We start from the raw sequence: 14,499 nt of genomic DNA on the forward strand, positions 1-14,499 counted from the left end.
CGCCCACTTATGGACCAAGAACCATATCTCAGGAGCTACTAGACCGATTTCAATGAAATTCGGTATATAATATTTTCTTAACACCCTGATGACATGTACGAAATATGGGTGAAATTGGTTCACAACCACGCCTTCTTCCAATATAAAGCTATTTTGAATTCCATCTGATGCCTTCTCTGTATAATACGAGTATAAACATTAGGAACCAATGATGATAGCGGAATAAAACTTTACAAAAATACGGTATTTGAAAAATATGTAAATGACGTATTATGAAATCTCGATTATCACTTTACCATGCGAGAGTATAAAATGTTCGGTGACACCCGAACTTAGCCCTTCCTTACTTGTTATGTATCGTTTACATATATCTGCAGGTACCTGTAGCCCTTCACCAACGCACATCTACATACTTACATATATATGTATGTAGACGTGTAGGGGTTTATCATCCAATTCTGAACTGTAAAACACCGTACTCGTAGGCACTCGTTAAAATTGACAGTCAAACAATTAAAATATAGAACTTTATTAAAATATATGAATTTTGACACTTTATACAAATTTACAAAACGTTCTCAAATATGGCGTACTCGTTATTTTTACGTTGTTCACTCGCTAATGGTTGCTTGTTGACTGTGCCCTCCTGGTTACTGCCACTTGCTTCATTTTATCTGACACTTATTGGGCAACAGAGTTGCCATCGCTTACACTATCATCTGCCATTCAACAGAATATGTACATTCAGCATCGAATATCACCAAATACGCGTTGTTTAAAAGTGAAATCCATTAGGACCTTCAGCTTCTGCCATTCAACAGAATACATCCATCATCGAACATCACCAAATACACGTTGTTTAATAATGAAATCCATTAGGACCTTCAGCTTCTGCCATTCAACAGAATACATCCATCATCGAACATCACCAAATACACGTTGTTTAATAATGAAATCCATTAGAGCCTTCAGCTTCTGTCCGAACACACATGCGGTGATATCATGTCGATTACTCGATGCTTAGCCGGGAATTAAAATGCGTAGAATATCAACCATCTTGAGTTGAAAGTGAAGGTGACAAATAAATCAGCACGACCGTACTGCCGAATAAACGCCATCGCATATTGAGCATACTCGTGCATGTGGCGCGGAGTGCCAACATACGTTGCCGGTAAGATTGTTAGTCGACCGAAATTCCTCGCATCGCCTTCAGTTCCCCGCAAATGAATGTATTCTTCTGAACCCGATTTCGCTTGATTAAAACGAATGTAATGGAGCCGTTCAGTCTCGATTTTGACATACATATCCATGCAGAATTGTTGAAGCAATCGCCGAAATCGCAACAGATAGTTATCCTCATTTTGACAAATCATTAAACGATATGCATAGTAGTTCACCGAACTTATTTTCTTCGTTGTTTCTTCACCTAATAGCAAATGAATCCAAAGTAACAAATAAGTACAAAGTTAAAAATTGATTGATTTGGTGACATGATTGAAGGAAGAAGTCTACTAACTAGTTACTGGATTTAACATTTTGATGTTAAAGTCGTAGCCGTCATTCCTTTCCAAAACATGAGCGGATACTGAAGTGCATTGTTTCGGCGCGTCAGTACAATATTCCCTAACACCATTTGCTCACCGACTGCAGTAATGGCAACCTCATCAATTGTCGGTGCATTGTTTTAATGTAAGGTGCGCTCCGATAGGCTCTTATCCGCTTTAATCACGATTTGATGAACATCTGTTAGCATTCTGTCTAACGCATTCTTAAATAATCCAATCAGTTCATTATGGTCATGAAGTATTCGCTGCAATTCTCTGATGATGTCTTCTTTCACTCTGTTGTACAATGCACTACACCGGTTTATTTGATCGCTCTCGATCCCAATGAAATAGATTTGCAAAATGCAGCGAAAGAAGTCATTTGAAAGCACCCGTTATAGTTTTGAACATTTGCAAGAAATTGCTTTGATTCTGGGGTTTCTCCTGGAAATTTCAATGTGTTGCAATGTGGACATACTACAACAATTGATCCAATTTCAACGACAGGAAAAGACAGGAATCGAATGCACGATCATATCGAAATGCTACTCGAAGTAAATTAACATTGCCAGCACTTCTTTGTTGTCTATTTTCAATATTTATTCGTCGACTTAGCACCGATAAATTTCCACATTGATTTTTATACCTTTTATCTCTTTATCTTTTTATCTCTTTATAATTACAAAAATTATATTTTAAATTTGTTCAAATTAATTGTTCAAAATTAATTTCTTCAAAAAAAAAAGAACAAAAAGCATTATAAAAACAATAAAAAAAAACCTCCACCTCGGCTGGACCGATTTCGGTGATTACCACCAATTTGGACAGGTCGCCGCCCAAACAATGAGAATACTATATAAAATTCTGGAAAATTTTCCGAAAAACAAAAATTATGAAGAAAATAAATTTTCAAATACGATTTTAAAAAGGAAACAAAAACGAACATGATTCTAAATGCTGGCGCATAACTCAAAAACGCCTGGACCAATTTTGCAAATTCTTTTTTTAAAATGTTCGTTGAGGCTCAAGGATGGTTTTTATGGCGAAAAAAATTCGAATAATTGCCGGAAAACCCCTAAAAAGAGCCCTTTTCTTTTTCCCTTACAAACGAATGAATGCTGTTAGTAACGCTAATGCTCGAGAACAGCTGAACCTATCTTGATGAAATTTTCAGAGGTTGTTCGCTGTGGATCGGAGAAAAGTTTAGAAAAACCGTATGCTTTTCGTGAGGAAAAGTCGGAAAGTTGGACAATTCTAAAAAAATAACTTCTTTTCATACAAAAATTTTTTTTTCAACTTTTTTCCTTTTGTTTTTCAATTGTCAAATTTGTCGTTTGCTTTCTTTATTCCGGTTATTCAAGAAAAAAAATTATTGAAATTTATTCTGTGGAAACGTTATGTGTGTTTCACATAAAGTGCTCAATTACAGATTGAAATTTGTTACGATGCCACGAAGAGGTCGCGTTCGTTTTGGCATCAACATAAGTATGTATATTGACAGCCCATGGCACATGACCGAGTATTCCCAGGATGCGATGACATACGAATGAAATTATGGATCGCGGGCAATCAGCAAGCGATCGTCACGATGTCAGAGGACAACTTGTCAAACAACAGTTGCGATGTTTTGTAAACTTTATCTTAAAGCAACGTATATGTGGTGCTGTTAGATGCTGGATGTACTCTGTTGAGTGGCAAAAGAGAGGTTTGTCGCACGCACATATTCTAATTTGGATGGTGGATGGTGGTTACACCAAATCAAATTGATAAAATCGTTTCTGCGGAAATTCCTGATCCAGAGATAGAAGTAGAATTATACGAAACCAATATGGTTCATATACCTTACGGACATCACAATACCACTTCGGTTTGTATGTCTGACAATAAATGTACGAAACACTATCCAGGTGCTTTTCTCTCGGAAACACAAACTAGAAATGATGGATATCCAATGAATCAGCGTCGCTCACCAGATGACAATGGCAGAACATTTAGCATTCAATTTAGAGGCGTGAATATCGAAGTTAACAACACACCGAAGTCGACAACATATGGATCGTACCGTATTCGCCACTGTTGTCTTATTCTCATTCAAAAGTCATGTCAATGTTGCGTATTGCAGTTTGGTGTAATCGATAAAATACGTGTGTAAATACGTCACCAATGGAAGCAACATGGCGGTTACTGATCTTGAACGATATGGTCGATACGTGAACTGCAATAAAGCGCTTTGTAGGATATTTACTTTTGCAATTCATGAACGTTTTCCGACTGTTGTGCGTCTCGAAGTTAATTTGGAGAGTGTATTTCAACCCAGAGAATACAGTACAGCCAGTGGAAACACCGCCAGCAACAAAATTAACATTTACGAGTTTTTTCTCAACTTTCGTCAGTGACCCGTTTGCGAGAACCTTGATCTATTCGGAAATATCTTGATATTATACATACAATTACAATTACAATTGCTGGAACGTGATAATCACTGGAATGAAGTTCGCACACTTTTCGCGATGATCAGCCATCAAATTAGCGTCAATTATGGAATACGAACAAAAATGACATTGCCGAAGACATTTTACATCGTATTCGCTAAATAATCGCTAAATAAATAAATTATCGTAACTACAATTCCTTAAGTGCACGCGCAATGTTAGCTGCCAAAAATACCGATGTTGTTGAGTTAAACTGGAAGATTCAAAGTCAAATTCCGGAAGACTTGCGCTCATACAAATTGATCGATCGTGGAATTTCTAAATTCTTTGAATAGGCTTGGTATGCCACCGCATCATTTGCGTCTCAAAGTTGGATCTGTCGTTATTATGTTCCACAATCTTCAGGCGCCAAAACTGTGTAATGGAACCTGACTGATTGTGACGCAGCTATCGAATACAACGGGGCAGAATGCTTGATTCTACGAATTCCTCTGAGTTCTAACGATTTGCCATTTCAGTTCAAACGTATTCAGTTTCCAGTGAAAATTGCATTTGAGACACAAGGATAGTCGCATAGTGTATGGTATACATTTGGAAATGATATGTTTTTCACTCGGCCATATATACGTGGCCTGCTCACGAGTTGGAAAGCCATCTTTTCTATAGTACACCGGCACAGAAACCAAAAAATGTTGTTTATCAAGCTGAGATACATTGAAAACAAGTGAAATGATACATTCAACTTTTTCATTTCTAAACCACATAATTTCACGCAGGACAACGACTAGCTAGTATGTATATAAAAGAATATTGTTACTAATTACACCATTTATAACTGAAGAAGGGCTGAACCGATTTGGCTGAAAATTGGTGGAGAGGTAGCTTAGAACCAGGGTATGACATAGAATACCTTTAATCTCTTTACGTCAAAGTTTAATACAACTCATAAATACAAAAATTATATTTTAAATCATAAGCAAAAGGGCATAGGATACCTTTTATCTCCTTATATCAAAATTTAATACAACTTATAAATACAAAATTTATATTTCAAATAATAAGTATTTGTTCAAAATTCATGTTTTTAGGAATCATTTGAATATATGCGTACAATTTTAAACATATTTTTCAAAAATAATACAATTGCTAAGTATTTGTAATAGTAAAAAAGAACTGCAACCAAATACGCAGTGCAATGGATTATAACTGGCTCAGCAATCAGTCGTTGAGTATGTATTATACAACATGCATACAAAATGACTGATGTCATAACCTTTCCATCCGACTTTTTTGTCTTTCCTCGCCTAAGAACCGGTTCATCATGTGTTTACTAGAATGACAGTCGATTGGACTCCACTTGCAAATAATGGAGCTATGTTTCTATTGTCACACACCGACGTAGAAATTCGGTTTTATTACGATTAAAGAGCGCTCAAATACTTCTAAGGATCAGTTATTCCTTGTTTTGATTGGATTATGAACTTGCGAGGCACCCACTTTGCACATAGCTTTCGAATCTTTAGAGCATCATTGTCCACGGTGCTCAATTCGCCTGTTTCCAGCTTAGCAAATGTCTTTTCAATGGTGGATTGGATCTTATTAACTAATAGTTATAATCCAGTAGTAGTACTACCTATGCATCAGCCACAGTGAAGCGTGGACGGGTCCTCTAGTATAATCATAAAAATGGATTTAGCAAATCATGATTTGTTGATTTTCAACCTACAATGCCGAAGAAAACATTTGAAAAATTGAATTAATTCCAAAAATTTTCAAAAGTGTTTTGGTAGATTTATAAAATGAATTAGGTATATGAAAGAATTATTTAAAGCTTTTAGAAAATTTGGCATTCATTTCTATTCTTCCATATATTCTTCTTATCAATTTTAAATCATATAAACGCACCAAATCGCAATGAAAAAATCCGAATCTGTAATGTAAGCATGTAATCTTATATAAGGTGCGTTCCAAAGTAAACAGGACTTAAAACAAAACAGAACAAATGGTTTTTCGGCAAAATCAATTTATTTTATTCAAAATAGTTTCCTTTTGCTTCAATACAGCTTTTTTCACCGTCCAAAAGCATGTCGAATGTGTGTTTTAGCTCGTTGGCCGGTATGGCCGCCAGTATGCCGGTACAAGCCTTTTGAATGACCTTTCCTTTCCTGGGCAAATGCATTTTTCCGAAAAGGATGAAATCGCACGGGGTCATATCATGTGAATACGGAGAGTAGTTAATGGTTAAAATGTGATTTTTGTTCAAATAATCGCACTTCGCACCGTCCAATTTTTGGTCGTCAGTCAATTTGTGCACGGACACACCTTTCGTAAGCCAAAATGTTCGGTTAAAATGCGATAAATCGGTCGGAGATGTTCAATTCCATTTCCATGAATTTCAATAATGATTTCGGCTGATTTTTGATAAATTCTCGCACAGTTTCGATGTAATTTCCGATGATCACGGATTTTGATTGGCCAACATGTTGATCGTCATTTATGTCCTCATGACCACTTTGAAAACGTTGAAACCACTCGTGCTATAGGCAATCCTCGCCATAAACTTGTTTCATCGATTAAAACGTTTTGGTTAAAAAGCTCTGATTCAAAAAGTCCTGTTTACTTTGGACTGTACCTTGTATATAAAAATAAGTTGGGTTTTTGTCTGTTCGCTATATAGCTGACTAACCCGTTGCATGAAATGAAAAATGGCCTCAGCCACTTTGAAGATAATCCAATGAGGATGGTTTGTAAAAAAACAATTTAGAAAATGTTAATTTTTAACCGACTTACGAGCTTAAATTCAAAAAAAATCATTACTTCTAAAAGAGAATGTTAAATTTGGACAGAGAATGTTATTTAACTTTTAGCTAAACTGCAACACACTGAGTTATAGCGTGAACAAAAACAACATTTTTTTTTGGATGCGTCAAGGAAGATAGCGATAGTAGTTCCTGCAACTAGATAAATCTTGAACAACAATCAATATGTTCTATCCGCAAAAATGGGAGCCTTGGTTAACTATTGCAAGACAGCTCATTAATAATGTGGGATGAATGCACTCTGAGCCAAAAAGCACACAAAGCGGCCGTGGACAGAACATTAAAAGACTTAGAAAACTCCGTTGTTCTCATGGGCGGGATAACTTTTGCATTTGCTGGAGATTTTCTCTACACTCTTCCTGTCATTAACAGTTTGTCATTATGGACTTCGATTGAAAATATAAAATTACGGACGAATATGAGAGGTCATCTTAATGGAAACACTAATGGTGATCTTTCACAGCAACTGCTTAAATTTGGAGAAGAAATTTTTCCCACTCCAAATTTAAGAGCTCAGCAGGTTAATGTGGTCTGTTTTTTTGAATTTTTTTTCGTAGATATTTTTATTCTACAATAGAACTTTTTTCACATATCGTGAGGTATATTGTAGAATGTATAAACAAATTTTTTCGGAATTTTTTTATGACATCTGTCGGAGAAATGGCTGGGTGAATGAGATGCGTTTTTTCACTGGCGGACACGATTTCTCATGTTTGGATCATCTGAAACACAAAAACCCAATTTTTTCTAAAAAAGGATGTGAATGGTTATTTGTCTTTACGGCAAATAGTCCATAGTTTAGAAATTATAATAGCTGGAGTATTCCTTGACATCGAAAATTTGCACGAAAAGCAATTTCGTTGGTTGTGTTTTGGGCAATAGTGTCACCCAGGAATGATAGTGTAACGAAATAAACGATCTAATTGTTCAAAAAGTTCGTGGAGAATTAAAAAAATACAAATCGATAGACACCGTGATTAATATCTAAGACGCAGTCCATTATTCCCAGGATTTTTTAAATTCATTAAACCCTTCTGGGCTGCTATCGCATCAATTGGCTTTAAAATTTGGAATTCCAATTATACTTTTGAAGAATTTAAGTCATCCAAACATGAGAACGAGACTGTGTATTAAAAAATTGAAGGACAATTTAATTGTAGCAACAATTATAACCTGTCCAGCAACTGGTCATCAGCTCATTTACCGAGGATTCCGATGATCCCAAATAATCTGTCAATCCAATTTAAACGGCTTCAATTTCCAATCTTTCGTTCTAACTACATATTTACAAACAAGGCTCAAGGCCACACTTTCGAATTAATAGAAATTGACCAACGAAAATAATGTTTTACTCATGGCAAACTGTATGTTGGTTAAATTAAATTTAAATTATTTTTCAGGAGCAGAGAAAGTAAAATAGGTTAGGGGTAGTTAGAATTTTCAAAAAATTATTTTTTTTTTTTGCATTTTCGTTAAGTGTAATAATATTCCCTGAAAATTTCACGTTGATCGGGTAATTAGTTTTTGAGTTATTCGACAAATAACAAAGAGAGCTCGGGCACTTCAAAGCGCTAGTGTGAAACTTTAAACGCGTTTTTCTCAAAACTTTGTTGTTTGAACCGGTGACAACTGTAACTCGAAAACCGGGTAAACGAGCATCGGCCATTCATAATTTTCTTTCAGAACAGTTGGTTTTCTTCAGTCGACACCGTTATGAACCAGAATGACGTAGTCAACTATGCCTCGGAGTTTTTAAATTCGCTGGAATTGTTTGGATTACCACCTCGTAATTTGCAGTTAAAAGTAAGATCAGTTCTCATCATGCAATGGAACAAGACTAGCTGTGAAAAAGCTGATGAATAACGTCATTGAGACAAAAATTAATGAAAGAAAAATACAAAGGAGAGGATATCTTGATTCCTCCGACACCGATGATTCCAACGGATTTACCATTCAATTTTAAACGCTCACTATTTCCAGTACGTCTCGCCTTTTCGATAACCACAAATAAATTGCAAGGCCAATCTTTAGAAGTTTGTGGTATCACCTTCTTTGCTTTATACATGGACAATTATACGTCGCGTGTTCGCGCGTCGGAATACCGGCTTTTTTGTTTATTTACGTACCACATAAAAAACAAAAAATTTTCTTTATGAGAAAGCTTTAAATTGGTTATCAGAGTATATCACAACAGTGTGCGTCTGTCAATACCAAATTTAAACCTTAAAAATAGCCAGTATTTCAGGAAAACTATGTTTCGTAACTAAGAAACTTGATGTGTAGAAAATAATAATTATTAAATACGGATTAAAATTATTTGATAGAAAAGCTTGGGTATTTTATCTATCGACTGAGGCATTACGGAATCAGCCGGATTAGCTAGTATTCATATATATTGTTGAAGTCTTAATAATTATCGGAAAGTCATTAAATAAACATATTTTTTTTATTAATTATAGAACGGGGCGCTGCCAAAGCCGCTACAAAGACTGCCGCTAGTTCTAATGGCAAGGTAAGATACAAACTGTAGATATTAACTGTGGATTTGTTGCTTTATATCGATTCTCTCTATTTATGTAGATTGTTGCTGTAATTGGTGCCGTCGTTGATGTTCAGTTTGACGATGACTTGCCTCCAATTTTAAATGCTTTAGAGGTGGAAAATCGCGCTCCACGCCTTGTGTTGGAAGTCGCTCAACATTTGGGAGAAAACACAGTGCGTACGATTGCTATGGATGGTACGGAAGGTCTGGTACGAGGACAAAAGGTTCTGGATACTGGTTACCCAATACGTATTCCCGTAGGAGCAGAAACTTTAGGCCGTATCATCAATGTTATTGGTAAGTTAAGTATAGGTATAGTTGCTTGGTAGTGAAATTAATGTCAGTTTTGTTTTAGGGGAACCAATTGATGAACGTGGTCCGATCCCAACCAATAAGACCGCCCCAATTCACGCTGAAGCTCCAGAATTCGTGGAAATGTCAGTCGAACAAGAAATTTTGGTAACTGGAATAAAAGTTGTCGATTTGTTAGCCCCTTATGCAAAGGGTGGTAAGATTGGATTGTTCGGTGGTGCCGGTGTCGGTAAAACTGTATTGATTATGGAGCTGATTAATAATGTGGCAAAGGCTCATGGTGGTTATTCGGTATTTGCGGGAGTAGGCGAACGCACTCGCGAAGGAAATGATTTGTACAATGAAATGATTGAGTCTGGCGTCATTTCATTGAAGGATAAGACATCAAAAGTCGCTTTGGTATACGGTCAAATGAACGAACCACCAGGTGCTCGTGCACGCGTTGCATTGACTGGATTAACTGTTGCCGAGTACTTCCGTGATCAGGAAGGACAAGATGTGCTGCTTTTCATTGACAACATTTTTCGCTTCACTCAAGCTGGTTCAGAAGTGTCTGCATTGTTGGGTCGCATTCCATCTGCTGTGGGTTATCAACCAACACTAGCTACTGATATGGGTTCTATGCAGGAACGTATTACAACAACGAAGAAAGGTTCCATTACCTCAGTGCAGGCCATTTATGTGCCAGCTGATGATTTGACTGATCCTGCTCCAGCAACAACATTCGCTCATTTGGATGCTACAACTGTATTATCGCGTGCTATTGCAGAATTGGGCATTTATCCCGCGGTGGATCCCTTGGATTCCACATCTCGTATCATGGATCCGAACATCATTGGTCAAGAGCATTATAATGTAGCTCGTGGTGTCCAGAAAATTTTGCAGGATTATAAATCATTACAGGATATTATTGCTATTTTGGGAATGGACGAGTTGTCTGAAGAAGATAAACTTACAGTTGCTCGCGCTCGCAAGATTCAACGTTTCCTGTCTCAACCGTTCCAGGTCGCTGAAGTGTTCACTGGTCACGCTGGAAAATTAGTCCCATTGGAAGAAACTATCAAGGGATTCAATCAAATTTTGTTGGGTGAATACGATCATCTTCCTGAAGTCGCTTTCTATATGGTTGGGCCTATCGAAGAGGTCGTGCAGAAGGCGGAACGCTTAGCTAAAGAAACTGCTTAGGGTAATGAAAAATGAATTGTAAAATGTAACAAAAATAACCGTCAGATAACTCATAGTAACAATCTAAAGTATCCTAAATATTTTTATGAAAAAGGCCTAGTTGTAAATCAGTGACTATATAACAATCCTACTTTATTTTACGTTGCTTATCCAGTGCTTTGGCTTAAGGATCGAAAAACTTCAACTAACAATCGTAAATGTTAATGAATTTTTTTTTATGAAAAATTAAAAATGTTTAGTTTAGAATGGGTTATTTATAATTTCAAACTATTTTAATAAATTTTTATGTACAAATCCATAGACAGTTGAAAACTTTGTTGAGTTCGTGGAGTCAAATTCCGAAACCGGATGAGGCAAGACACAATTTTCAACATTGTAATAAAATTATGCGACGGTGCGATGTGTTTCGAACATAATAAGTCGATACAATATACAACGCTGTTCACAGCGCACCAATATGGTGTTTATAATGTGTCTAATAATTTAATCAGTTCCTATCGAAATACTTGCCGATTCGACCGAAATTTATTTCGATTTTTCTTGTCCCTCAGTGATTTTCGGTGAATTTTTAGATCACGTCGACTTCTCTCACGTTCTTCCTCAAGCAACATAAATAAAAACGTTAGAGAATCCATATTTTGTTCGTAAAATCAATTTGAATATAAACGATTTCAGTTTTATTAATCAAAATTTAAATTTTTTCTTCTACACAGCTGATTTCGAAATGTCAAAATTCAAAATTAAGTCTGGCAACAAAAGTTTCGAATTCACATGGATTCAATGATAGCAAATTATTCGTGTTCGGGCTAATTAATTCCTTCTCGATTTGTGTACTGGAAAGTGAAAGTATCAAACAGAATTTTAAGTTGTGTTATATGGAAAGAAGGCGGAGTACAAACTCCGATTTTGCATATCGTCACCTGAAATGCAAAATAACGTATCATCAAAAAATTCAAAATAGAGTTTTTTACTGATTACGATTCACCACATCATATTACATATGTGTCGCAAATTTTAAGCTTCTGCGATCGAAAATACCCAAGGTATATTAAACATTCAAAAAAACTTATCATCAAGTGCTTGATTTCGCTAAACAAAATAACGTATCATCACTCAAGTATGTAAATACATACATATAACAGAGTGTTTTTTTGTTTTATATCGAAGTTAGCCTTTATTTATTGTTTATGTTTATTTTTAGTGATTAAGTTCAATGTGCTTTGGTTAGTTTAGGCTACATCGTTGATCGAACGTGGACTAGTATATACATAAATGTAGTCCTTTGTGAGGCCATAGAAAAGAAGAACTCCTGTGTTCGAACTTATAAATTAACAAAACGCTTCCCGCCAGTTCGGTGGGATGTCTGAAGCTATGCGCCCCAAGTGATTAAGTCCTGACCTCCCTAACGCAAGACAGCCAAGAAGGAAGTGTTGAGTTGTTTCCACCTAATCTCTTGCATACAGCTTCTGCAGATGGCGTCTGGTAGGATTCCTAGCCTTACTGTGTGGAAGCCAATAGGGCAATGGCGAGTTACAAGCCCCAAAACTAGGGAAAGAGATCACTAGATTTCATGCGAACGATCTTGGAAAAAAAGACTTTTTCAACAGCGTGTGTAAAAACTGTGGCCCAGCAGTAAAAGATTAGGATACGGGAGCACAGATCCGCTCCCATTCTACCCATAGTGGTTCTAGGGTGCCTCTTCTTGCTAGCTCATGTTTCCTGCGATTCCGCTGTGGTCTGGCACTCATATCATTCTTATCACAAAGGTATTCGATGCTTTTGATAGTGAGGTTAGGTCTTCGATCAGCTCTGAATTCTCTCATTGTTAATGAGTTCAAGGCTGGAATCGCCGCTCTGCTATCTGAGTCGAGTCTGAAAGAGGCTGCACTCCGGAGTAGTAAATATACCGCTACCTTAATGGCTCCAATCTCGGCCTGGAAGACACTGCAACACTTAGGAAGTTGGAGAAACTGGTGTTGATAAAGAGCTCCTGACAGTAGGCCCCTCCACCTTTGACCCATCCGTGAAGAAGCTCACTGCCCCTTTTCTCCAACGGCTTCTTCCCACCCACAACTCCCTCGGTATATGGGTAGAGAAGGAGCCGCCAGAGTTCGGTTTAGCGACTCCATGATCCAAGTGGCAAAGGGCCTATTCTGTAACTCGATTCGAAAATGTATTCTATTCGAAATTCGGATATACTCTATCATTATGCGAAAGTTGTACCACCCTGTGCCAGACAAATACGTACAATTTTCGTTTTTGCTTTCTACAATTCAAAAGCTAACGAATATTTTATTCGAAAATTGGCTTGAAAATCGGAAAATCGAGTTACAGAATATATGTAAAAAATCCGAATTCGAGTAAATTGATTTTCGAATCGCGTTACAGAATAGGCCCCAGACCCGTGCTTTTTTAGGAATTCAGCAGCCTATTCTTTTGCAAAGTTTAACATGAAATATCCGTATGAAAAACTTGCAACTGTTTTTATTTAAAATTAAAAAAAAATATTAATATTCATATGTTTATACAAATTTAGATTGATCATACGTTATTTTGTTTCAGAAATGAAAATTCAAAATAACGTAAGACACCTATAAATTTTGCTTCATTTTTTCATTATTTTTTTTTTTTTTAAATATACTTATAGGTTCATGTTAATTCAGATTTAAAAATTTGGTTTCAATATCTCAAGTGGTTTTCTTTTATACGGTTTTTTGCTTCTGTAAACCTACGAAAAGTGATGTTACGTTATTTTGCATTTCAGGTGACGATATATTCATACTGTAATATGGGAATGTTCTAAAAATGATACGTTCTAAATTTAGTCGAAATCGGTTGGTCGGATCCCGAGATATGGGATTTCAGAAAAAAGTGGGTGTTGCCCCGTCCATTGTCCGATTTTCACACTGGCTCTTATAAAGTCTTCTCATACCATCACGGTGGTAAAATTTAATTCGTCTGGCGTTGTTAGTTATGGATTTATTGCGCTCTTAGAAATTTTGACCAGTACCGTTATATGGCGACTGAACGGGGTTATTCTCCGATTTCATTCATTCCCGCTGTCGGTAGAAGTTCTTATACGATTTATACGCAGGAAATTGTAATTTAAGTGGTTTAGGAGATATGTTCATAAAATTATAATAATATTAGAGAGTGTGGCCACGGAAACTTTTTCAAAATTTACTAACAGCTGCGCCTTGTTACTACGATGCCCTGTGACAAATTTTAATTTTATATCTTAATTTAGTGCTTAGTTATGGCACTTTGTATGTTTTCGGTTAATGGCGATTTGTGGGCGTGGCTGTAGTCCGATTACACCCATCTATGAACTCAAATTTCTTTTGTATTAAGGAACTCATATACCAAGTTTCATCATGACTTCTCAATTTTTACACAAGTTACAGGACGAACGGACAGACAGTCACCTGGATTTCGACTTTTCTCGTCATCCTGATCATTTATATATAAATATACTAGCTGACCCGGCGAACTTTGTACCTTTGTAGTCTATGAATGTGGTGTTACAGATAAGCAGAACTCTATGATTTTTTGAAAGCAATACAATGAATATATATAATGTTTATAGCGGCCCGGTACGTGCTTATTACGTATGAAGTGAAATATTAATCAAACTCATTTATGAAAAAAAAATATATATTTAATTA

The 14,499-nt window shown here is 36.4% G+C and overlaps 1 protein-coding gene across 1 annotated transcript; it reads left to right on the forward strand.

The window, feature by feature from the left end:
* Window positions 1-9,229: 9,229 nt before the first annotated feature.
* Window positions 9,230-11,134, forward strand: LOC126766913 (ATP synthase subunit beta, mitochondrial-like; the record flags this gene model as incomplete). Its single annotated transcript, XM_050484580.1, has 3 exons — window positions 9,230-9,307; window positions 9,376-9,634; window positions 9,693-11,134. Coding segments are annotated over 3 exons (1,479 nt in total), but the record flags the coding sequence as incomplete, so codon positions are not given.
* Between the last annotated feature and the right edge of the window lie 3,365 nt (window positions 11,135-14,499).

Source organism: Bactrocera neohumeralis, unplaced genomic scaffold (assembly GCF_024586455.1).
Source record: "Bactrocera neohumeralis isolate Rockhampton unplaced genomic scaffold, APGP_CSIRO_Bneo_wtdbg2-racon-allhic-juicebox.fasta_v2 ctg2972, whole genome shotgun sequence".
Taxonomy (NCBI): Eukaryota; Metazoa; Arthropoda; class Insecta; order Diptera; family Tephritidae; genus Bactrocera; species Bactrocera neohumeralis.